The 25,156-nt window shown below is 48.4% G+C and overlaps 1 protein-coding gene across 1 annotated transcript in view; it reads left to right on the forward strand.

Annotated features, from left to right (window-relative positions):
* LOC107107698 (sarcoplasmic/endoplasmic reticulum calcium ATPase 3) overlaps positions 1–25,156 on the forward strand; it is a 79,348-nt gene that overhangs the window by 19,079 nt on the left and 35,113 nt on the right. Inside the window, exon 6 of the mRNA XM_015408004.1 lies at positions 18,059–18,147. Coding sequence (XP_015263490.1) covers positions 18,059–18,147 — 89 coding nt within the window. The remainder of the gene's footprint in view (positions 1–18,058; positions 18,148–25,156) is intronic.

Raw genomic sequence — 25,156 nt, forward strand, 5'->3', positions numbered from 1 at the left:
TTTGTTATGAGGGCCGGATCTGACATAAATGAGACCTTGTTGGGCCGAGCTATGTGTGTCATAAAATGGAATGCCAGGTAGCAGAGATATAAACTTTATAAAGGACACAAACACAAAGGTTTTCTTTTTTTACTTACATGGCGACCGATGCAGATGATGCTTAAAACATTAGCACTCTTACAATATTTTGTTTATTTAACAGTGTCTGATAACTGACACCTCTTGCTCTGAATTATTGCATCAAAATGTCTGTGCTATTGCAATCTTGAGTATGCTGTTCAGGTGTGTATATGTAAGCTGCAAACCTACAATGACGCAGCAGCAGCAGAACTGGAAGAAGAAGCAGAAGACAGCCAGAAGAAGCAGAAGACAGCCAGTTCCACTGCCGGCCTGAGAGAAGCCCTCTGGGGGCCTGATCTGGCCCTCGGGCCACATGTTTGACACCCCGCCCTATACGGTCACTAAGTGGATTGTGTCCTGGGTTTTTTGGATTTTACTTTTGGACCGGCATGGCCTGTGAACAACTTCTTCCAATCGATTGTAGTGATCAGTGTGATATTTGTTGACGGCGCTGTGGTTGAGATGCTGCCAGTGTGGACGCTTGTGAGCAAGATTGTGTGGGTCAAAGCTGAAAGGCTTAAAATCGGCATGAGCAAGAGAGGGCGAAACAGGGAAGGCGGAGGAGGAGGAATTGGAAACTGAGCAGCAGCAGCAACCAGAGGTGGGGGGAGATGCTGAAAGGCAGTGGGAATCCTTGCCTGTCTGAGTGCAACATGTACCTGTCTTGGCTGATAGTTCTAGGTTCTGCTCCTTGCTCCGGCGTTACAGGTAGCCCTGCTGTCCTTCGTCCTTTTAATCTGTTTTCCTTGAAAGGAGGGCTGTTTGCGTCTATGCCTTGGCAGGGCTGCTGGATCATTTTGATTCAGCAAATAGCTCCGCTTGACTGTGTTTGTGTTCCCACCTCATCAGCAAGGTACTTAATGGCAGGCTTTTAAGCCCCCCTGTGCTCAGAGCGCTTAGGAGAGGAGACGATTAAGCAGCTGTGTGTGGGACCACGAGGGAGGGGCATTGCAAATGAGCCATGCTTTGCACCTGTCAGACAGAAGTGTGTCCTGATGTCTGAATATCGCCTGAGATTGCAGATGTTTGTGACGATTGTGCGATCCTCATTTAGGATTGCAGTGCAGTAGATAGGGATGCCAGCCTCCAGGAGGCACCTGGGGATCCCCAGGAATTACAGCTTATCTCCAGACTACACAGATCAATCCCTCTGGAGAAGAGGGATGCTTTGGAGGGTGGACTCTTTGCCATGGGACCCCACCAAGGTCCCTGTCCTCCCCAGGCTCCATCCCCTAAATCTCCAGGAGTTTCCCAGCCTGGATCTGGCAACCGTACCCCCCCCCCATTCCCTGCAGCCTGGACCTGGCAACCCTAATCATCACAGAGTCCCCCCCTTTCTCTAGCGCATCTATAACTAAAAGAATAATCCTCCTCCTGGGTTTTAGGCAAAGACAAGCTATAATAGAAGGCACAAATGCAATAGAAGGCAGAGGACTCTCTTTGGCAACGTGTAGGAAGGCGGACTTGGGCAGTGACCCTCATATCCTCCAAGTGTCCCTGTTTTATCAGGGACTGTCATTGGTTTCTGGTAACCATTTTTTGGTTTTGGGGGATCCTTGCTGTGTTTCGTTAAGTGCAAGTTGCAGGAGTCATCATTCTTGAGGGTTCACAGGATCCCCAGCCTTTTTGAGTCTGTGGGAACCTTTAGAATGTTGGTGTAGCGTGATGGGCACAGTCACAAAATGGCTGCCACGGGAGGTGGAGCCAGCCACAAAATGGCCGCTGCAGCTGACCTTCAGTCACACAGTGAAGATCCATATGCTGCTGCTGCTGAAGCAAGCTTTTTAAAAATCTGTACAGCCAATCAGACCTCCAAAGATCCTTCAGAAGCCTTGCTGGGCAGAAGCCCTACCTTGTCCTGCCCAATAAAAACCCTTGACAGGTGCCAGAAAAGGTGTTGGCAGAAGCCATGGTGCCCCTGAACAGCTAGTTTGGAACCCTTGGCCTGGAGGTTAAATCTCCCAAGTGGGAGTCTGGAAGCACATTGTCTTCAGTGTGCATCACTCTAAACCCACATAGGTGTACATGAAGGCACCATGCTTGTGCATACCCTGTCTCTTCATGTGTTGGTGGTGAGGCTCATTTTGAAGTGTTGATAACAGATGGTAAGGACTGTTATGTTTTTCGAGCATATCTTCAGCTTAAAGGGTAAGCCCTTTCTTATCTCTGAAACGTCAGCGTGCTCAAGTTTCTTCTTCCTGCTGTTTGCATCCTAAAACAAGTACCATTTCGATTGCACTTCTCTCTTCAGCTGCTCAGACTCATGGGTCTATTTGGGGGTGTGGGGGTGGGATTGGTGCACAGTGCCCCCTGAGCTCCTTGGGAAAAGAGTGGGAGGAAAATCAATATTTCCCCTGCCTTGTTCTGGTTCCTCTCACCAAATTCACATCCCCCAAAAATGTGCTTTCCCCGACCTTATAGGTGTGCCAAATAAATTGGTATTGCATGTATAAATTATGTGTGTACAAGTGTTGCATATATGAAAGTGGGTACAACTCAGGGCTGACAGCTCTGGGTTGGGAAATCCCTGGAGATTTTGGGTGTGGTCCCTGGAGGAGGGCGGGGTTTGGGGACGGAGGGAATGCGATGCCACAGAGCCCCACCCTCCAAAGCAGCCATTTTCTCCAGAGGAACTGATCTCTGTCGTCTGGGGATCAGTTATTATAACTGGGGTTGCCAGCTACCCCCTAGCTACCACTTGGGGATGAAGGGTAGGGTTGCCAGATCCAGGTTGGGAAACTCCTGGAGATTTGGGGATGGAGCCTGGGGAGGACAGAGACCTCAGTGGGGTGCAAGGCCACAGATTCCACCCCCCAAAGCAGCCATTTTCTCCTGGGGAACTGTCAGCTATGCTGCCATATGGTTTAGAGGCCTAGGGTTCGCCTGCCTGACCTGTGTAGGAGTTGGTGCCACATTCCTTTCCTCTCGCTTCTTCCCTGGTTATCTCTGACCTTGTACTCCTGCCTATGTAGTGTCTCCACTGTAGTTAACCGTGAGACTAGTTTCGTTTCTCAGCCAAGGGTCCGTTACTCTTGCCCATGGGAACAGGGGCGATTGGCCCACAGGTGTGTGTGTGGGGGGACCTTTTGAATCTGCTATATTATTGTATGCTTGTTCCTGGCTAGTCATTCCTAACAGTGACCATGTTACTGCAACCATAGTACTGACATAGACATCCTGGTAAGTCCCCCTGCCAGCCAGTGGAGTAAATATGAAAAATAAACTGTGAAAGAGGAGTCAGAGATAGAATAAAACCGACACTATATAGGCAGCTGTCTGCACAGCCAATCAAATTTGCAATGGGCAGTAAGAAGCCCTACTGGGCAGGAGCCCACCTGGCCCCCCACCCACTTTTTAAAATACTTGGCAGGCACCACAAAAGGTGTTGGCAGACTCCATAACGCCCCCAGGCACTAGCCACTGTACAAAGCTGCCTGGTTGATACTCCTATCAGATTTCTGTTTTGGAGGTCTGTTAGGGGTGGGTTGGCTTGTCTTTTAAAGAATCATAGAGTAGAATCATAGAATGTCAGAGTTGGAAGGGATCTTGCAGGTCATCCAGTCCAACCCCCTGCACTCTGCACGCGCATAGCCGGAAGACAGCCCTACAACAAACCCGAAAGATGGTCGTCCAGCCTCTGCTTGAAAACGTCCAGCGAAGGAGCATCCACCACCTCCCGAGGTAGTCTGTTCCACTGCTCAACCACTCTTACAGTTAGGAAGTTTCTCCTGATATTTAGCCGGTAACGACTCCCTTGTCATTCCCACCCATTAGATCTAGCCTTGCAATCCGGAGCAAGGGAGAATAGATCCGCTCCATCTTCTACATGAATATTTCCATATTTCCATTGTCTTTTTTAGATTTAATAGGCTAGACCTCTGGAGCGTGTTTTTATTTAATAGGATTCACCACGATCAGGTTAATTTCTGTTTCGTCGTGGTAAGTAATATTGTAGCTGATTACATTTTTAGAAGCTGCATTGTACCAGGGTAGAATACAGGGTAGAATGATGTACACAAGGACACAAAGCTGCCTTTATACAGATTCAGAGCCTTGGTCTATCAAGGTTGGTATTGTCTACTCTGACGGGCAATCGGCTCTGCGGAGTCTCAGGCAGAGGGTCTTTTCCCATCACCTCCTACCCAGGCCTTTTAAATGGGGATGCCGGGGACTGAACTTGGGACCTTCTGCATGCCAAGCAGATGATCTATCTAGGTTTGTCAGCTCTGGGCTGGCAAATATCTGGGGGTGGAGTGTTAGATCGCCGCTAACAAAGGATCGGAGAGTGATTTCAGCAAAGAAGTGATTCAGCTTTATTGAAGTAACGAACAAGCACTTAAACGCATTCATAACCAGAACACTTAACATTAGGAGCTAGGCTCCTTTTAAACATTCCCGTGCTAACATAGCCATTTACAATTACAACCAATGAGATTGTTCGGATAACGTCCAATGAGCATACTTCCCTCGCAGGGAACAGTGACAGTTCTGATTGGTCGCTGTTGCAGAGCGACCAATAGGAGTTCAGTCCAGAGGAGCCTTCGTTCGGCTCAAGCTTAACATAGGAGTTGAATTAGGTGATTCACAAAATGCACCCAATACATTACATGGAGCCTGAGGAGGGAGGGGTTTGGGGAGAGGAAGGACGTCAGTGGGGTACAATGGCATAAAGTCCACCCTCCGAAGCGGCCATTTTCTCCAGGTGAACTGATCTCTGTCTCCCTGGCCATCAGTCGCAATCCCTGGAGATCTCCAGCCACCCCCTGGAGGCTGGCAACCCTATCTACCACTAAGCCATACCCCCATTCCTGATTTTTTTTAAAAGAAGTGAATCCACAAAACTTAACAGCAAATAAAACATTCTCTCACCCCCGCCTTTGAAACAATACAGAGCAGGTTCCTATAAATACACCAGAACGGAGCAGGACTTTCAACAATATGTAGTGGGAATTGAGTAGTCTGGGACATACTGACTTTCTCCACCTTCCATGCAGCTGTTAGCCTGCACTCAAAAGCCGCTTAAGGTCGACCGGATCTGGTGTTTATACCTGAGTTTTGTCCTGCTGGCTGCCCTCGGCCCTTTCTCACAGAAAATGCCCTTTAAGATGGGTTTGCGGAGGATCAACGGCTTGCCTCTCCTATCCTGCTGGGGGATTAAGCCTTGTGCGATTTCCGCTCCACTGTTTACGCCCGATTGTAAACATGGCTTTCCATGCAACCCGGAAAGATGCTTGGGGGGGGGGGACGGACACCACGTATTTCCACGCGTACAACAGAATACCTGTCGAATCTCTTGCTGTTCAACTCTCAGACCCGTCTCATGATGCATTATTAGTCACTGAGCACTTCGTAAAGGGGAATGAGAAATGCCTTGCTTGGTTGCCATGGGATACAGGTGTTGTCTCTCTGTTGACTGCAGGCCGAACCCTGAACTTTGAGACATCTAGAGATGCTCGGATTTTCAGTGACGTGCCCAAAAGCTGGGAAGAGTATGGTGGTGGAGGAAAGTACCGTTAAGTCACAGCTGACTTATGGTGACCCCGTGGGGCAGGGGTGTCAAACATAAGGCCCGGGGACCAGAACCGGCCCGCCCAGGGCTCTTATGCAGCCTGTGAGCAACTGGTGCACAGGAGGGAACAGAAGACCGTTCGGGGAAGGGAGTGTGTGGAGCCACTCCAATTGTGGCTTCAGCACAATGGAATAACCTCGTCTGCAGCAGTCAAGCAGCCAGGCAGTGTGGGAGTGTCTGCTCAGTGCTGCGGCACTGGCCCTCCAGTCTGCCCATGTGGGTTTTCCTTTGCACCCCCTTCCAGCCCAATTGGGCCTTGCAGTGAGGAGACACCAACTCAAATCTTATGAGCTACCAGCCTTTATACAATTTATATCTCTGGTACCTGGCATTGGTCCGACCCAACAAAGTGACATATATGTCAGGTCCAGCCCTTATAACAAATGAGTTTGACACCTCTGCTGTAGGGTTTTCAAGGCAAGAGATATTCAGAGGTGGTTTGCCATTGCCTGTCTCCATATCACCACTCTGGTATTCCTTGGAGGTCTCCCATCTACATACCAGCCAGGACCGTAGTAAGCTTCTGAGATCTGGCTAGCCTTTGTTATTCGGGACAGGTTGGAAGAGTGTGTGATGATTTTTTTTTAAAAGTTTAACTAAGCTGGAGAGAGGTGCAATCTGTGTCCCTAAAATCTTGGACCGCATTTGTGCAGAATTTCACTTTCAGTTTCACAGCCTGCTTGATTCCCCCTTCAGGCATGAAATGGAAAGCCTACGTGTAAATCATCTCCTGTGATTGGCAGACAGTACTGAGCCTGTGTTGGTCAAAACGGCTAGAGATGTGGACCAGCAGGGTTTTGTGGAATGGGTTTATAGCCCCAAGAGATGGATATGGAGAGTTGGAAGTTATCTGCACCCTGAGTTGGAAGTTATCTGCACACTATACCTCAAGTGTACGCATCCTTGAGTTTAATAGACCATGTAAAAATAACATCTTGTTTATCGCAACATATTCTGTGAGAAGAGTGATCCTTGCTTAGCTGGCTTGATCTCTGTAAACAGTTGTCCTTGCCTCTCAGCCAAAGGCTTTTGACAGCTTGCATAGAGAAGAAGAGAAGAGATTAGATTTATACCCCACCCTTCACTACCCAAGGGAGTCTCAGAGCGGCTTACAAACTCCTTTCCCTTCCCCTCCCCACAACAGACACCCTGTGAGGTAGGTGGGGCTGAGAGAGCTCTTGACAGAAACTGATCTTTTTCAAGAACAGCTCTTATCAGAACTACGGCTTGTCCAAGGTCATCCAGCAGGTGTGAGTGGAGAAGTGGGGAATCATACCCGGTTCTCCCAGATTAGAGTCCACGCACTTAACCACTACACCAAACCATTTAAGTAATTCATTAAATAATAACCAGTAAAAACAGGAAGAGAGAATGGTGGAAACGGGGGGGGGGGGGGTTAAAAAAACTGGCATACAGCAAAAGGCAACCCCAAACTCTGCAGGTGTAGTGGTTAAGAGTGTCGGGCTAGAATCTGGGAGAGCCCAGTTGAAATGCCCACTCTACCATGGAAGCTCACTGGGGAACCTTGGGCCACTCACACAGCCTAGCCTTCCTCATAGGGTTGTTGTGAGGATAAAATGGAGGGCAGGAGAACAATGTAAGCTTTTTTGGGTCCTCATTGGAGAAAAAATGTGAGTGTGTGTGTGAAGTGCCGTCAAGTTGCTTCTGACTTATGGCAACCCTGTGAATTAAGTTTCTCCAAAACATCCGAAGGTTAACAGCCTTGCTCAGCTCTTGCAAACGGAGGGCCCTCGTGGCTTCCTTGACTGAGTCCATCCATCTCCTGTTGGGTCTTCCTCTTTTCCTTCTGCCTTCAACTTTTCCTAGCATTATTGTCTTTTCATAGAATCCTAGAGTTGGAAGGGGCCATACAGACCCTCTAGTCCAGCCCCCTGCCCAATGCAGGACCAGCCTAAAGCATCTCTGGCAAATATTCGTCCAGCCTCTTCTTCAAAGCTGGCAGTGAAGGGGAGCTCACCACCTCCCTAGGCAGCTGATTCCACCTCTGAACCATTTTGACCATGAAAAAGTGTTTCCTAATATCCAGCCGATACCCTTCTGCATGTAATTTAAACCCATTGCTTCGGGTCCTATCCTTTGCTGCCAACTGGAACGGCTCCTTGGCCTCCTCCAAATGACAGCCTTTCAAATATTTAAAGAGAGCAATCATGCCCCCCTCAATCTCCTCTTCTCCGAACTAAACATCCCCACTGCCCTTAGCCTTTCCTCGTAGGGCTCAGTCTCCAGACCCCTGATCATCCTCATCGCTCTCTTCTGCACCCTCTCGATTTTGCCCACATCCTTTTTGAAGTGAGGCCTCCAGAACTGCACACAGGACTCCAGGTGCGGCCTGACCAAGACAGTATACAGAGGGGCTATGACCTCCTGCGATTTTGACGCCATGGCCTTTTTAATACAACCTAAGACTGAATTTGCTTTTTTTGCCACCACACACACTGACTGACTGCTCATATTTAGTTTACAGTCCACCCTTACCCCAAGATCTCTTTCGCATACACTACTCCCCAGAAACGTATCCCCCATCCAGGATTCGTGCTTGACATTTTTGTGTCCCAGATGTAATTCTGTGCATTTATCTTTGTTGAATTGCATCCTGTTGGCAACTGCCCACTTCTCCAGAGTATTCAGGTCTTGTTGAATTTTAACTCTATCTTCTTGGGTGTTTGCTGCTCCTCCCAATTTGGTATCATCAGCAAATTGAATGAGTAGCCCTTCTACCCCTTCATCCAGATCATTGATAAAATATTGAAAAGTACCGGGCCCAAAACTGAGCCCTGTGGCACTCCGCTGGACACCTCCCTCCAATCTGATGAAACGCCATTGACCACCACTCTTTGGGTGCGGTCCTCTAACCGGTTCCCTATCCACCGAACTGTCCTATACTCCAGCCCACAGTCTTCCAGTTTGCCCATCGGAATGTCATGGGGAATCTTATCAAAAGCTTTACTGAAATCCCGGTAAATCACATCAACCGAGTTCCCACGATCCAGTAAGCTCGTCACATGATCAAAGAAGGAAACCAGGTTGGTCTGACAAGATCTGTTAGGGACAAAACCATGCTGGCTTCCCCGGATCACTAAGTGGTCCCTCAGATGCTTACAGATCAATCCCTTTAAAATCTGAGGAGGAGGAGGAGGAGATTGGATTTATACCCCGCCCTTCACTTGGAGTCTCAGAGCGGCTTACAAACTCCTTTCCCTTCCCCTCCCCACAACAGACACCCTGTGAGGTGGGTGGGGCTGAGAGAACTCTGACACAAACTGCTCTTTTTTCAAGGACAGCTCTTGTCAGAACTACGGCTTGCCCAAGGTCATCCAGCCAGGTGCAAGTGGAGGAGTGGGGAATCAAACCCTATTCTCCCAGATTAGAGTCCATGCACTTAACCACTACACCAAACTGGTTCTCTGCTCTAATATCTTCCCAGCAACAGAAATCAGACTGACCGGCCTGTACTCTTTTATTCTTATAATGTGACCAAAGTATGATTCCCTCGGTTTAGCCATTTTAGCTTCTAGGGAGAGTTCAGGCTTGGTTTGGTCTAGGACCCTCTTATTTGTCTTGTTGACAGTCCACTGTATCTGTAAAACGCTCCTCTGACACCACCTTTAAAGAAATCTACTTTCTTCTTGTCAGCTTTCTTCAGTGTCCAACTTTCACACGCAGACATAGTAGTGGGGAATACTATGGCATGAATTAACTGGTATAAATATATCAATAAAACCCAAACCTGGCTGACCAAAGAGGTTTTGGCTTGATAAAATCAAAAGCACTGCTTGCCACATAAGTGGGTGGTGTTCCACTGGCTGAAGGCCTCCCACAATGGTTGTCAACCTCCAGGTGGTGGCTGGAGATCTCCTGGAATTACACCTGATCTCCAGACGACAGAGATCAGCTCCCCTGGAGAAAATGGATGCTTTGGTGGGTGGAGTTTATGGCGTTATACCCTGCTGTGGCCCCTCCCCCTCCCCGAACCCCAGCCCTTTCCAGGCTCCACCCCCAAGTCTTCCAACTTGGAGTTGGCAACCCTACCCCCCCCCCGGGGGGGGGGGTGACAAATGACTTAGGTGGGTTCATTTATTTATTCATTCATACGGAAGCACAGAGGTCTTTTAAGTAGCCCCAAGTTTTTAAAATCAGAAACATACAGATTAGTTAATAGTGAAGGTGTCTGTGACCGAAAGGTCTACATAACCATGGTTGTGTGTGGACAGCATTTAAAAATGATTAAAATCAGTGCCGAAATGACCCAGATTCGGCACCAAAAGAAACTGGACTCTGCAGTTTGTATATGATGCAGACTGGCACAGGTTCAGGTGGGTAGCCATGTTGGTCTGAAGAGACAGAACAAAGTCTGAGTCCAGTGACACCTTTAAGACCGACAAAGGCCTCTTACACACACACAGCTTACTGCAGATTTTCTGATCCGTAAGGCTTTACGTTTGACCTCGGATTCTGTGCCTACTTTGTGCACCGCTCTTTTTTCTTCCAATATATTTATTCTGCAGCTACAACTTTAAAAACGCATTTTTCTAAATCGGGGTGGGAACATCACCTGTGACATGTGGGGGATGGCATCTAAAGGTGTGGGTTTTTTTTTTTTGTAATTACACAATTGTCCTATTGCAGCTGCACAGTAGTGTCCAGCAAGCCCCATCCATTTAAATCCTTGTGGTTCAGTTTTTGCGCATTCATTTTAGCGTTAGTTGGTTGAATGAAAGGGAACACAAAGGGGTGGGGGGAATGATGCTGCAACTGACACGACTGTTTTTGAAACTGACAAGAGCAGCTGTGAAGTCCCCTTTTCCATATTGTCGAGCACTTGGGGATTCTCTGCTGTGTTATGAGCCACTGTGAAAAATGGGAAAGAGTGGGGGAACATGTTGAGTGTACAGAATGCATGGTAGAACCCACTGACACTGGCATTGCAAGCGGTGATAGTTGGCAATGTATGTGTGCGCATGCACACGCCTGTGCAAAGTCAGCTTCAGCTCCACCACACTTTGCACAGGGCTGCAATTGGTATGGGGGAGGAGTCCTCTGGTAGAAACTCTGGAGAGCCTTTTTTAATCTCATGCCACTAAATTGAAAACAAAAATGTATTTTTGCCGATGCCCTAGCACAGCTGCACGGTAACGTTAATTTCCTGCCCTCCCTTGCAAAATTTGTGTAGTTTTCTCTTTGTGATTCTCTAATTTGATCCTGCACACTGGTCATGGTCTTGGCGGTCTTTTAAAGCCTCTCTTGTGCCGATTGCAGTCTTTCCTCCCAGTGGACCGATCCCAAGCAATTCTTAAGTTCAGTGGTTTGCAGAAGGTCCATGGGGCTCAGCCACCATTTTAATGTTAGGCAGGGATTTGTTTTTCTGGGGGAATGTGCCGGAATGGAGTTCTGGAACTTCTTTGATAAAATTATTTTTTAAATATTTAAAAATTCATGCGTTTTCAGTATACAGATTGAAAACTTCATTTCCCTCTAGAGAGCACCTATTTCCCCCCCCCCTGAAAAGCCCTGTTGTTAGGCTTCTGGAGACTGCCATATTGCCCCCCCCCCCCCCCCTCGGGGAAAGGGAAAAATGTTTTCAGAGCTTTAGGCTTCTCATCCCAGCCTCTCTGTCTCTTCCGTCCTTGATCCATTCCAGTCTGGCTTTCGTCCGGGGCATGGGACAGAGACAGTTCTGGTTGCTCTTACTGACAACCTCCGTAGACATCTGGATCGAGGCAGTGTGGCGGCGCTGTTGTTGTTAGATCTGTCGGCCGCATTTGATACGGTCGACCACCAGCTGCTGGCTCACTGCCTTGCCGACGTGGGGATTCAGGGGCTCGCCCTTCAATGGCTTGTCTCTTTTCTCCAAGGTCGGGGACAGAGGGTTGGGCTAGGGGAGCAGCAGTCCCGGAGGCACCTGCTTGAATGCGGAGTGCCCCAGGGGGCAGTACTCTCCCCGATGCTATTTAACATATACATGCGCCCCCTCGCCCAGATTGTCCGGAGGTATGGGCTTGGGTGTCATCAATATGCCAATGACACCCAGCTCTATCTGATGTTGGGTGGCCAGTCGGACTCCGACCCAGAAGATCTTCACCGGGCTTTACAGGCCGTGGCTGGGTGGCTCAAGCTGAGTCGTCTGAAGCTGAACCCGGCGAAGACGGAGGTCCTGTGCCTGGGTCGGGGTGGCATGGGATTGGGGCTCCCGCTCCCAGCCTTCGATGGGGCACCTTTGGTGCCAGCTCCGGAGGTTAGGAGTTTGGGAGTGCTCCTGGACCCCACCTTAACGATGGAGGCCCAGGTGGTGGCCACTGCCAAAGCAGCCTTTTATCATCTACGGCTGGTGCGGCAGTTGGTTCCCTTCCTTAGCCGCGGTGATCTGGCCACAGTGATCCATGCGACGGTCACCTCGAGGTTAGACTACTGTAACGCTCTCTACATGGGGCTGCCTTTGTCACAAATTCGGAGGTTGCAGCTGGTGCAGAATGCGGCGGCCAGGTTGGTAGCGGGTGCCTCTAGATGGGACCACATCCAACCTGTGCTGAAAGCGCTGCACTGGCTGCCTATAGTGTTCCGGATTCGCTTCAAAGTGCTGGTGCTTACCTTCAAAGCCCTACATGGCCGGGGTCCGGCATACCAGTGGGACCGCCTTTCCCCATACAGGCCCCAAAGAGCACTTCGGTCAGGGTCACAACACTGCCTAGTGACCCCGGGCCCCAAGGAGGCCAGGCTTGCGGCCACAAGGGCTAGGTCCTTTTCGGTGGCAGCTCCTACCTGGTGGAATGAGCTCCCGGAGGAGATCAGGGCCCTGCGGGACCTGGTACAGTTCCGCAGGATCTGCAAGACTGAGCTCTTCTGCCAGGCTTTTGAGTAGGAGCCGCCGCCGCCACTACCACCACCGTGCGACTGCAGAGCACTTCCGCCGCGTCGGGCTGACTGGCCAGCTGAAATATCGTGGCCCATGGCATCCCCCCCCCTTTTTTTCTTTACCCCATTGGGATATGCAATAGAGAGTAAGTATTGTAGTCATTATGTATCCTCTGAGATGTGCATTTTTGCCTAAACTGTTTTAACTGTTGACTTTTACTGCACTTGTGCCTTAGTTGTTTTAACTTGTATTTTTATCGCACTTTTGTGCCTGTGTAAGCCGCCCTGAGCCCGTGTGCGGGGAGGGCGGGGTATAAATGAAATAAATAAATAAATAAATTTACATCTCATGTCAATTTCATTCCATTTTGAGGATCCCCCACCATTTATTCTATTTACATGCAGTGCTGAATTTTTATTTTTATTTTTGCACTGGGGATGCTGCCATTTGCCTCCTCTCTGATCTCCCTTTCAAGTCAATACCAGCAGGAAACTAAACCTCGTGCAACTCCTTTTAAACTCCCCCCATCATTTAAATTTTTTTAAAGTTCAGTGATCCGAGACTATCTAACTGTGTCCAGCCCATCTAACTATATCCAGCACTAGGAACCGAAGCCCAAGATGGACCCCATCCTCTCGTACAACTTTTTTATCTCCCCCCCCCCCGCTCCTTTTTATTTTTTTATTCAATAATCTGAGACTAGTGATAGTCTCATATTGCTAGACCCATACTGCTTGTCAAAAAAAAACACTGAAACAAGGAGGGGAAAATTTATAAAAGTAGCTTGTATGCCAGTGAAGGGGGAGGAAGGCAGAAGGTGCAGAGTGGGTGGAATGACCTCGATGTGAGTGAGGGGTGGGCTTTGAGTGGCAGCAAAAGCACCTGGGGGGAGGGAATCCAAGGGAATCTGTACGCGTTTGAATTACCTTCGGCTTGGAATTGAAATGGGGCGAAATTCAGCACAAAAGGGCTCTCAGAAATCCCGGGGAAACAGCGACCAGAAAGCAAACTGAGTGCTGAAGGAAGGAGAATCAATGCAGAAAGAAAAAGAAAACCTGATGGATGTGCCCAGTGAAAGTGAGAGAAAGCACCAGTGCATAATAGGCCAAGATTTAATCCTGGGTACAACCTTTCACGTGCATTCACATGAAAGCTTACACCTAGGATTAGATTTTGTTGGTCTTAAAGGGGCCCCTGGCCTCAAGCTTTGTAAGACTGGCACAATGTTCCTCTTCTTGAAGTCATTTTTCTGCTCAGTTGACACTTGGTTCCACTAGTCCCTGACTTCTGAGATTTCATTGGGTGTTGCTTAAAGATACCTGCATAGGCCTGAGAGTTGATATCCTCAGAAAGCTGGATTTTACACCCAATGCCCTGTGCTATGTTCTGTTTCTTCTTCCTCTCTGCTCTTCCCCTACATGCAGCCCAGAATACATTTGCTATAATGCCTCCTAACATAGATGTTTTGGAACCAAAAAAAACACACCACCATCTGTTTTTAACACGCTTTCATCTAGTTGCCCAGGGAAGATAGAAGATTGGCTTGACTTGCTGTTTGTTCCTGATTGCCTAATTTTAGAGATGAAATCGGATACAATTGACATAGAATGGGATTTCTGCTAAGCTTTTTCTTTTTAAATCAAAGCGTGGCTGGCTTGGTTCCCACCCAACTTCTGGAGGGCTGTGTTGCTAACAGCAGGTGGCGACCCCTTGATCCTTATCTTCCCAGCTGCCAGTGATTCAAGACAGGAGCCTCATAACTTTTTAATAGTATACCCTTGGTTAGCTTTTAAAAAATTGAATTTTGCCCTGACCTGGATAGCCCAGGCAAGCCCAATCTCATCAGATCTTGGAAGCTAAGCAGAGTCGACTCTGGCAAGTACTTGGATGGGAGACCTCCTTGGAATTCCAGCAGTCGGGAGGACGGGGGCAGGCTTTATTCAGCCACCTCCCTGAATATCCTCCAGGCCCCCAGTAGGGGTCAGTCACCAGTGGTCACCATGACTTCCAGGTGCACACACGCTCACACACACATGCATGCCCGCACACACGGAAAGTACAGAAAAAAACAAAACAAAAAAGAATTTCAAAGCTCTGTCCTGGACATATGTTCCTCCCAACCCCCAAAGTTACTAAAATTATGTCTAGGTGGTCCTACTACCAGTTTTGCCGGAACGATATCTTTTTTGCTCCAATGTGTCACTTTTAACCCTGGTTTGTGTGTCGTTTACTCTGGGTACAAAATGCACATAGCCTGGACTGTACTTTTTAATCCAGTACATCTGGCAGTGCTCTCTACACTTCTAGCCGTTGTGTGTTTCTGCTCTGGAGGCGTGGCAAACTGTACTGTAGGATGTCTGATCCAGTTATGCGGTCAGGGGCAGAATTGTGATCAGATCATGATGGTGTGCTCTTTGAAGCCTCGGGAGTCAGTTGCTGGAGAAGGAAATGGGATCCAACTGGCAAGGAGGTGCCTTATACCAAGTCAAACCAATATAGCTTTCTTCAGGGCTATTTTTGAGCAGGAACGCACAGGAACGGAGTTCTGGCTGGTTCCCGAGTTGGAACTCATTAGCATAATAGGCCACACCCAACAGCAGAAACTCATTAGGAGTGGCTACATTAGGGGTGTGTGGCCTAACATGCAAAGGGTTCCTGCTACAAAAAAAGGCCCTGGGTTTTGACAACAAAGTAAACAGAATAAGAAGCAAAAGGTGGGTGTGGCTGGATGACCACACTTCTGGTAACACGGGTGTGTGGCCTAATGTGCTAATGAGCTGCTCTCAGGGTGTGGCCTAATATGCTAATGGGTTTCTGCTGTTGGGTGTGGCCTGTTATGCTAATGAGTTCCTGCTGGGCTTTTTCTACACAAAAAGCCCTGGCTTTCTTTGTATTGACTAGCATTTGTGTAACAAGGCTTTTTTAAAGTGGAGATGCCAGGGATAGAACCTGGGACCTTCTGTATGCCGAGCAGGTGCTCTGCCACTGAGCCACAGCCCCTCTCCTTAACAAGAACCATGAAGTTGCCTTTTCTGAAATCAGATCATTGGTCTCTCAAGGTCGTATTGTTTATTTGGACTGGCAGCAGCTCTCCAGGATCTCAAGTACAGGTCTTTTTTTTTTTTTAACTGGATCTTTTAAACTGGAAATGCTGGGAATTGAACCTAGGGCCTTCTGCATACAGAGCAGGTGTTCTACCTGGAGGTGCCAGGTCTCCTGCCCTCCCAGCAATCCCCTCTGTTGCTTGCCAGTGCCTCAAAGGCCAGCAGGGGGAAATGGGGTGGGATTTAGCTATAGAGCAGGTGTGGCCAAACTGCGGTTTGGGAGCCACATGCGACTCTTTGACACATATTGTGTCGCTCCCAGCAGGGTGGCTGGGGAAGTGAAGGGGAGGCATGCCTCCCTGATTGGTCTTCTCTTCCCCAGCGAGTGTTCCCCTCCCTTGGTAGCCTTTAGGTGGGGAGGGGGGCAGAGAAAGAAAGCAACTTTAACTTTAAATGTGTTCTCAAAGCCCCCCCTCCACCGGCCAGTTTGGAGAAGGCATTTGTCTCTTTAAATCCCTTCTCCAAGCCAAGCCGACTGGCATGGGGCCTGGGGGGGTTGGAGAATGCATTTAAAGTTAAAGTTGCTTTCTTTCCACCTGTCCCTCCCTCCCTTCCTCCCCATTTATTTGCTTTCTTTCCACTGCTCTCTTCCACCCTCCCTCTCCCTCCCCATCTATTTGCTTTCTTTCCACCTCTTTCTCTCTTTCCACCTTTATTGCTCTTTCTCCCTTCCTTTCTCTCTTTCTCTTCCTTCCTTCCTCCTCCCTCATCTATTCTCTTTCTCTCTCCCCCCTTCCTCCCCTCTCTACCTCCCTCTATTTGCTTTCTTTGTTTCTGTCTCTCCTTTCTTTCCACCTCTTTCATTCTTTCCACCTTTCCACCTTTCCCTCTTTCTTTCTTTCTTTCTTTCTTTCTTTCTTTCTTTCTTTCTTTCTTTCTTTCTTTCTCTCTCTCTCTCTCTCTCTCTCTCTCTCTCTCTCTCTCTCTCTCTCTCTTTCCCCTTCCTCCCTCCCCCCCATCTATTTGCCTCCCCCCCCTCTATTTGTTTGCCTGCCTTCCTTCCTTCCTTCCTTCCTTCCTTCCTGCCTTCCTTCCTTCCTTCCTTCCTTCCTTCCTTCCTTCCTTCCTTCCTTCCCCATCTATTTGCTTTCTTTGTTTCTCTCTGTCTTTCTTTCCACCTCTTTCTTTCTTTCAACCTTTCTCAGACAAATAAATATAATTAGCGGACAAATAAAAATCATTATCAATACCTGTTTATTTATTTTTGGCAGTCTCATTTAATGGTAATAAAAAGCAAATTTGCATATTTCCCAGTAAAAACGTGTAATATTCGTTCATGTCTTGCGGCTCTCAAACATCTGACCTTTAGTCTATGTGGCTCTTACGTCAAGCAAGTTTGGCCACCCCTGCTGTAGAGTTTTGGCAAATCCTGGAACAATGCCCTGCTGTCATCACATCACTTCCGGTTTTCCCTGAAAGTGATGCAACACACCAGCACGATGCTAGTGTGTTTGTCCTGCCCCCCTGATCCTTCTCTACCACTGAGTCTCCCCCAACTTGAGGTCTCACTACCCTTCCCCTCTCTGTAATATAGAGATTAAAAAACGATCCCTGAAAGAAAGTGCATGAGCCAGTTTGGTGAAGTGATTAAGAGTGGAGGGCTCTAATCTGGAGATCTGGGCTTGATTCCCCGCTTCTCCACATGCAGCTGCTGGTGTCACCTTGGGTCAGTCATAAGTTCATTCAGAGCTGTTCTCTCAAGGGCAGTTCTTAAGAGAGAGCTCTCAGCCCCTCCTACCTCACAGGGTGCCTGTTGTGGTGAGAGGAAGGGAAGGAGATTGTAAGCTGCTCTGAAACTCCAAATAAAGGGCGGGGTATAAATCAAACTCTTCTTCCTCCTCTTCCTCCTCCTCCTCCTTAAGTCCTGTATGAATGATGAGTAGTTAGCTCATGCAATTCGTTGTCATAAGCTGCAGCCGTGGCCAGTGACCTTTTTAAAAGAGCGAGACAAGACAGATTCATGGAATATGGGTTCACCCATGACTGTTAGTCATGATCATATAACAGAACCTTCAGGTTCAGGGGCAGTGTACCTTGAAGTAGCACATGTTGGGGAGAAACAGCAGGGAAGACTGTTCATTTCTCTATTGCTTCCCCCCCTGGGGGGGGAACACATTCTGCTTTAAGTAGTTTATGGTCCATAAAAATTATAAAGTATAATAGAGCTAAAAATAAACTACGAAATCAACAAAGGGTAGAAGCATTTTTTAAAAACCATGCAGCAAGCTTGAGAAAAGTCACACGGAAGATAACTTTCAATGAAAAGCTGCTGCTTGCAGACACTGTTGATTTCTTTCTTCGCTTTGGAAGCAGAGCACCTTTGCATGGGACACAGTGGTCTTCTGGCAGAGTGTAATTTTCTGATTCTGTGCCCTCCCCCCCCCCTTACTGCAGATGTTCATTGTCGACAAGATAGAAGGAATTAATTGCAGCCTTCACGAGCTCACCATCACTGGATCCACGTATGCCCCCGAAGGACAAGTGTGAGTACGGATCCGTTTTCCCACCACCTTTATTTATTTGTTTGTTTATTTATTACTTGCATTTATATCCTGCCCATCCTGCAGGCGGGCTCAGGGCGGGTAACATCACTGAAATAGATACAATTTCAGTTTAAAACATTAAACATGAAAACACAATAAAACGTTATAACAGTTAAAACAATGGGTACAGCTTGAAAGAGCATAAGTTGGCTACAAAGTTCTGACCTGATGGTATAACGAGTTAAAGGCTGGTTGTCGGTGGTCAGTAGACGGGTGACAGATGGGTGACAACCAGTGTTCCCTCTAAGCTGAGTTAGTGTGAGCTGGCTCACAGGTTTTTAGCCTCCAGCTCACAGATTTTGGTCTTAGCTCAGGAAGGACGGCTCCAGAGCAAACTAATGTATGCAGTAGTCAAATCGTCTGCTCACAACTTTAATGCCAGTAGCTCACAAAGTAGCCTTTTTGCTCACAAGGCTCTGCAGCTTAGAGGGAACATTGGGACAACAACCTCGGGGAAGGCCATACATGGGCACCCGCTGCCTCAACCAAAGGTCTGGCGGAAGAGCTCCGTCTTGCAAGCCCTGCGGAATTGAAGGAGATCCCGCAGGGCCCTGGTCTCAATAAAGAGCATGTTCCACCAGGCTGGGGCCAGGGCAGAGAAAGCCCTGGCCCTGGTTGAGGCAAGACGGGCATCCTTTGGGCCAGGGAGCACCAGGAGGTGCTGATCTTTCGAGCGTAACGCTCTTCGAGGCGTACATGGGAAGAGTCGGTCCCTTAGGTATGTTGGCCCCAGGCCGTGTAAGGCTTTGAAGGTCAAAACCAACACCTTGAAGCGAATCCGGTGGGATTTTTTTTGAAAGACATTTTAACTTGGATGATTTAAAAAAACCCAGCCCCGCAAGTTGCGAGCAGCACCTCAGAAGAGCCGTTCCCTCCCACACAGGAGAGAGAAGACAAAGGGGAATGCCTCTTCTGCGTAGGGAGGCCAGCCTCCAGGGGGACCTGGGGGCCTGAATGACAGCTCATCTCCAGACTACAGAGATCAGTTCCCCTGGAGAAAACGGACCCGCTGGAGGCTGGACTCTGTGGTATTGTACCCCACTGAGGTCCCTGTCCTCCCCAGGCTCCACCCCCCCAAATCTCCAGGAGTTTCCCAACCTGGATCTGATAAACCTACCTTCCCATCCGCCACTGGTGGCCAGGCAAGACCTCGCAACCCTCCTTCAAAGGCAAGGAGTAAAAGAGGCATTCCGGCATTCCCTCATGTAGGTGAAACAAAGAGGAATGTCTTGTTGCCACATACCTAGGCATCCACTAAAACAAGGCAGAAACAGAATGCCTCTAATTTTGTGCAAATTTCGTACACTAAAACAGCCACAGTGAGTTTTATTTATTGTTTAATCTAGTGCCAGCTTTAAATGTGCAGAACAGAACTGAAAAGGATATTTTTCCTATTTTTCCCTTGCCTCCATCTCCCCCCTTCTCTGTGGTTCCCCCTTTATGATGTATTTTAGATTGTAAGCCCCTTAGGGCAAGGAGGTATCATCTTGTAGTCCATTTTGTAAAGCGCCATGTACATAAAAAGGTAAAGGTTCCCTTGCTCAAAAGCCAGTCGAATCCGACTCTAGGGTTGCGGTGCTCATCTCCGTTTCAAAGCCGAAGAGCCAGCGCTGTCTGAAGACATTTCCGTGGTCATGTGGCCGGCATGACTAAACACTAAGGCGCACGGAATGCTGTTACCTTCCCACTGAAGCGGTACCTATTTATCTACTTGCAATTTCTTGCTTTCGAACTGCTAGGTTGGCAGGAGCTGGAACTAGAGACGGGAGCTCACTCCGTCATGTGGCACTCGGGTCTCCAACTGCTGAACTACCGACCTTCCACAGCCTGCATTATGATAGGAGTTGGAGAGAGCGAGATATTTTTCTCCAGGCCAGTTTGGCCAGGGATCCTGGAGGGTTTTCTGCCACTTCTGGGCATGGAGGGGGGGGTCACTGGGGGTGTGGGGGGAGGTATTTGTGATGACCCTCAAGCTCCCTTCCAACTCTATGATTCGATAGCTATATCCATTGCACCTAAGACCCCAAACTGAGCAGCTCTCTGTCAAAAAAGAAGCTGCGGAACGGGGCACCAATCAGACTGTTAGGTGCTTGACTTGTGCATCCACACCGGTTGTGCCTTAGGGATGGATGGAGTTAAATATCCTTTCAGCCCTGGGATGCACCATGTGGCAAGTGAAGAGTACAGGAAGATCCCTTCCCAGAGCCTTGCCAGCTCCCCCTCTGTTTGCTTTTGTTTCCATGAACCTTCTAGCCGTCTGTGGTCGTTCTTTCAATAATATTAAAAAAAACCAAAAAAACAAGCTCTTCATTTCTCCCTTCTGTATTCCTCTCCAGATGGTCTGGGGTTCTTCCTTCCAGGATCTAAACAAAACGGGATACTCGAGTCCGATTCGGGTCTTAGTAGCCTACAATTTGCTCTTGTGTAATCACGGACCGATTTCTCACAGCCACTGCTCTGCGCTTGCTCCTCTCTTTGCCCCGATGGTACGTGTCAATTTCCTATTCGAAGCCGCGTGGCCGCATTTTGACCCACAGCTTTGCCTGATTTCCCCCGCAGTTTCGTGATCCTGTTTTTTGAGGATCACGAAACTGCGGGAAAAGTCGGGCAGAGCCGCAGGTCAAAATGCGGCCGCGCATCTTCGAGTGGGAAATTGACACGTACCATTGGGGCAAAGACAGGAGCGAGCGCAGAGCAGCGGCTGTGGGAAATCGGTCACGGTGATGTTAGCCGTTCCAATCCAGTGTTTTAGCTTTTTTTTTTTTTCACATAGAGGATTTTACAACAGGGAGGGCTAGGAGGATGTTCATCAGCTTCAAATGCTGTTCAGCACCAGACAAAATTCTGCGCTGGTGGTCTCCCCTGCAGCCCGAGATTTTGTCCTGGCGGTCAATGGTTGCAGATGGAGCTCTTCTCAACCATGAGGACCAGAAACCAGATCTTCTTTCCAAAATAGCTTTGCAAGACAGCATGACATACCAGCTTTTTAAACTGATACACTGGTAATCCCACCCACTGAGGAGAAGCAGTACCTCGGTAGTTGAGCACATGCTCTGCTGTGCAGTCTTCAGTGCAGTTAGTTAAAGGTAAAGGATTCCCTTGCTTGAAAGCCAGTCAAATCCGACTCTAGGGATGCGGTGCTTATCTCCGTTTCCAAGCCAAAGAGCCAGCGCTGTCCAAAGACGATTCCCTGGCCATGTGGCCGGCATGACTAGACGCCGAGGCGCACGGAACGCTGTTACCTTCCCACTGAAGCGGTACCTATTTATCTACTTGCAATTTCTTGCTTTCAAACTGCTAGGTTGGCAGGAGCTGGAACTAGAGACGGGAGCTCACTCCGTCATGTGGCACACTCGGGTCTCGAACTGCTGAACTACCGACCTTCCAGCCTGCAGTTCAGCATCTTAACCACTGAGCCACCGCAGCCTCTCTCTGTTCAGTTAGTCCAGTTGAAACCCACTGGAGTCAGTGGGCAGAGTATGGAGTAACTTGCACCGTTTATCCTGCAGTATGTTTGCAAAATATGACATGGCAGCACTGGCGTATGAAGCAGAGGCTTGGTCCCTTGGTGTTCATGTGCATGTGTGATAGAAACAAGATGAGCTTTGATTTGTTACTGGGATATTTTATTTCTGGAGTTCCCGAGGAGGGAGCCGAACCTGGAAGAGTGGCAGATCAAATGTCATGCACGAACAAAGGCAAGAACAGAGATCAAACGGAGTAGAGGTAAACTAGGTTCCAGGAAAGGGATAGTGCATGATAAATCAGGACAATGGAGAGTGTGGAGACTGGGCCTTGCGGGCAGATTGCATAGGACTGGTATACTTTTGTCCCCCTTGATGGTCTATATAAGAGTGCAAGGAAACTCAGATGGCCGGTATCCCAGATGCACATACCTAAAGCAGCTTCAAAGTGGTGTAGACTCAGGGATAAAATAGAGACAGTGTGGTCTAGTGGTTAGTGTTGACCTAGCACCAGGGAGATGTGGGTTCAAATCCTTGCTCAACTTCGAAGCTCATCAGGTGGCTTGGGCCAGTTTCTTTCTCTCAGCCTGATATACCTCATGGGTTAGTTGGAAGGATGGAATGGGAAAGGAAGAACTGCGTTTGCCACCCTGATATGATAGGTGTACTGACTTGCAGGCTCTGGGTATCAGGTTGCAGTGCCTTGTTCTGCTTCCCAAGATAACAAAGCCAGAGGAAGTTTTTGAAGTCCAGTGAAGTCCAAGGTCAGAGTTTCAGAATTCAATCAAAGGGGCTCTGGGGCAAGTGATGCTCTGTCTTCTTGGTGCTTGGGGGGGCCAACAGTGGGAGGGCTTCTAATGTCCTGGCCCCACTGGTGGACCTCCTGATGACACTGGTATTTATGGCCACTGTGTGACACAGAGTGTTGGACTGGACGGGCCTTTGGCCTGCCAACATTGGCGTCTCTTATGTTCTTATGTTCTAAAGCAGTGTCGTTTGGTCCAAGGTTAGGAGTTCAGAATTCACTCAAAGTTTGGTCCAAGGTTAGGTTTCCAGGAATCAGTTCAGCATCTAATGTACGGGTTGCATCCATGCCCAAAAAGCCTCTCTCAGGAGGCTTTATAGCCATACACCCAAGCTTCATGCCTCCAGCCACCTGCTCAGGAATAGTCCTGCAAAGACTCATCGTCATTATCAGCTGGCAGTGAGCCAGGAAGCGTGCACTTTGTCATCTGACCTGTAGCTCAGTTCTCAGCCTTTGTCTGTGGCATTCCAAAGGTGCAGTTGATCATGGAGGGCTGGGAGCGGTCAACTGACTTTCACCTGCTGAATCGGGGCTGGAGGATGGAGGTGGTTCTGCACCACCTGTTGACTGTAAGCCCTGGCGTGCCTGCAGCTCATTTTCCTGCTGGTCGCCTTCTGTCAGTTCTGGGCTGGCTACCCAGGACCCCTCCTCCTCCTCTGAGGAGACCTCACCAATGCTCTCCCTAATCTGTGGAGTCTTGTGAGCAAAAATACTACTTTGTGAGCTACTGGCATTAAAGTTGTGAGCGAGCAATTTGGGTACTGCATAAATTAGTGTGCTCCGGAGCCATCCTTTCTGAGCTACAACAAAAATCTGTGAGCCAAAGGCTAAAAAACTGTGAGCTAGCTCACACTAACTCAGCTTAGCGGGAACAGTGGACCTCACTATCGCTGAGCCCTGGCTGACCCAGCACACCAGGTCAAAAAAGGGACAGTAAATTGCCGGGGACAGGTACCGGAAAAGGGGGTTTGGTTCTGGTAAATAGGGACATTTGGGGTGTGTTGCTGTCCTGTTTAACCCCCATCTGTGTTTCATCTAGCGTACCTCTGTGCCTGATGTTATCAGTCTGTACCATTCAGGTAGCTTCATACCGGACTTTGGGCACTCCCCGAGGTATTCTGTGTGTCTTTAGTGAAGCTTCTTTAGTGAAGTCATCCATCATCTGTCAGTTTTATGAATGCAGAATATTTTGGTGTTGTCCTTTCTTGACTTTTGTCCTGTTCCCACTCTTGGTATTCTTTAAAAAAATCAAAAAAAAAATCCATGGGAAGCAACTGACAGAATAAATCTGCTCCTAGGCATGTGTGATTGTTTTCCCAGCCCAAGAATAGTTGATGGAGTCATTTGTAGCAGAGGGGAGGAAAAAAAACACATGGCTTTCTCGACTTCTCTGGATCTGTGGGAATTTGAGATGAGAAGATCCCTGCCCACCCCCACCCTTCTGTTGCTTTTGTAGTTCCATAATTTTGCTTTTGTCTTGCGTTCAGTTCTTCCTGATTTTATGGATTAATGAGAAGGAATTTCTAAAATTAATTCTGAATTCAGAGCAGTCACAGTTGGCCATAGCATTCTGTTCCATGTTCATTAGCAGCTTTCTGCCCTTGTGTTTGTGATCCACATGATTGCCTTGGGACAGTGCCAAACATTCTTAAGGTGATCACATGCATGTTTGCATCAGTGTTCTTGTGATATATCTGAATGATGCGCACGTGTGCTCCTTCGCATCTGAAATCACCACACAAAGAGAATCTTTCTTTCTTTCTTTCTTTTGGGGGGTGTATTTTTGCATCTGTGCGTATGTGTGTGCATGCATGTGCATGTGTGCCCATGCCTGGAAGTCATGGCGACCTCTGGCAACTCCTACTGGGCATGAAGGACATTCAGAGAAGTGGCTCGATAGCCTGCCCTCTCCTCCTGGCCCTCGTATTCTCTAGAGGTCTCCCATCCAAGTGCTTGCCACGGTCAGCCCTGCTTAGCTTCCAAGATCTGATGGAATTGGGCTTGCCTGGGCTATCCAGGTCAGGGCACACACAAAAGAGAAAATTAATGAACCATACATACGGTCACATGAAGACTGCTTTTTGGCCGTGTTCCATGAAGGCACAAGGAAACCCAAGGGTGGAACATTGCTAATAAGCGGAAGGAAATAAAAGTTGGAACCCTAAGGTGCGTACGCAGTACTGTGTTCAAAATGTGATTTTTTAAAACAACAACAACAACAACCCAAAACATAGGAGACCCTGCTCTGAAGCGCTAACTACTACGCCTAGGGTAGCCAACCTTCAGGTGGAGCCTGAAGATCGCTGGGTATCACAACTGAACTCCAGACAACAGATCTCTACCCACCCCTGGAGAAAATAACTGCTTTGGAGGGTGGGCTCTATGGCATTCTATTCAACTGAGGCCTCTCCCCTCCCCAAACTTTGGCTTCCTTAGACTCCACCACAGAATATCCAGGAATTTCCCACCCTGGAGCTGGCAACCCTAGTCAGGACTGCCCCAATGAGTTCCCCACAAAAACCTGAAAAGGGGTTCCTTCCTTTGCATTTTTACTGACAGAACCAAGCTTGGTTGCCTAGCAACAGCAACTGAGGGAAAAGTTAGTCCCACTGGAGCTAAGAAGAAGTGTCTTCGTCAGGAGAGAAAGCCATTTTGATAGTTTATTTTGTGAGGAAAGAGT

This window comes from Gekko japonicus, unplaced genomic scaffold (genome assembly GCF_001447785.1).
Source record: "Gekko japonicus isolate JY-2015 unplaced genomic scaffold, Gekko_japonicus_V1.1 scaffold1, whole genome shotgun sequence".
NCBI lineage: Eukaryota > Metazoa > Chordata > Lepidosauria > Squamata > Gekkonidae > Gekko > Gekko japonicus.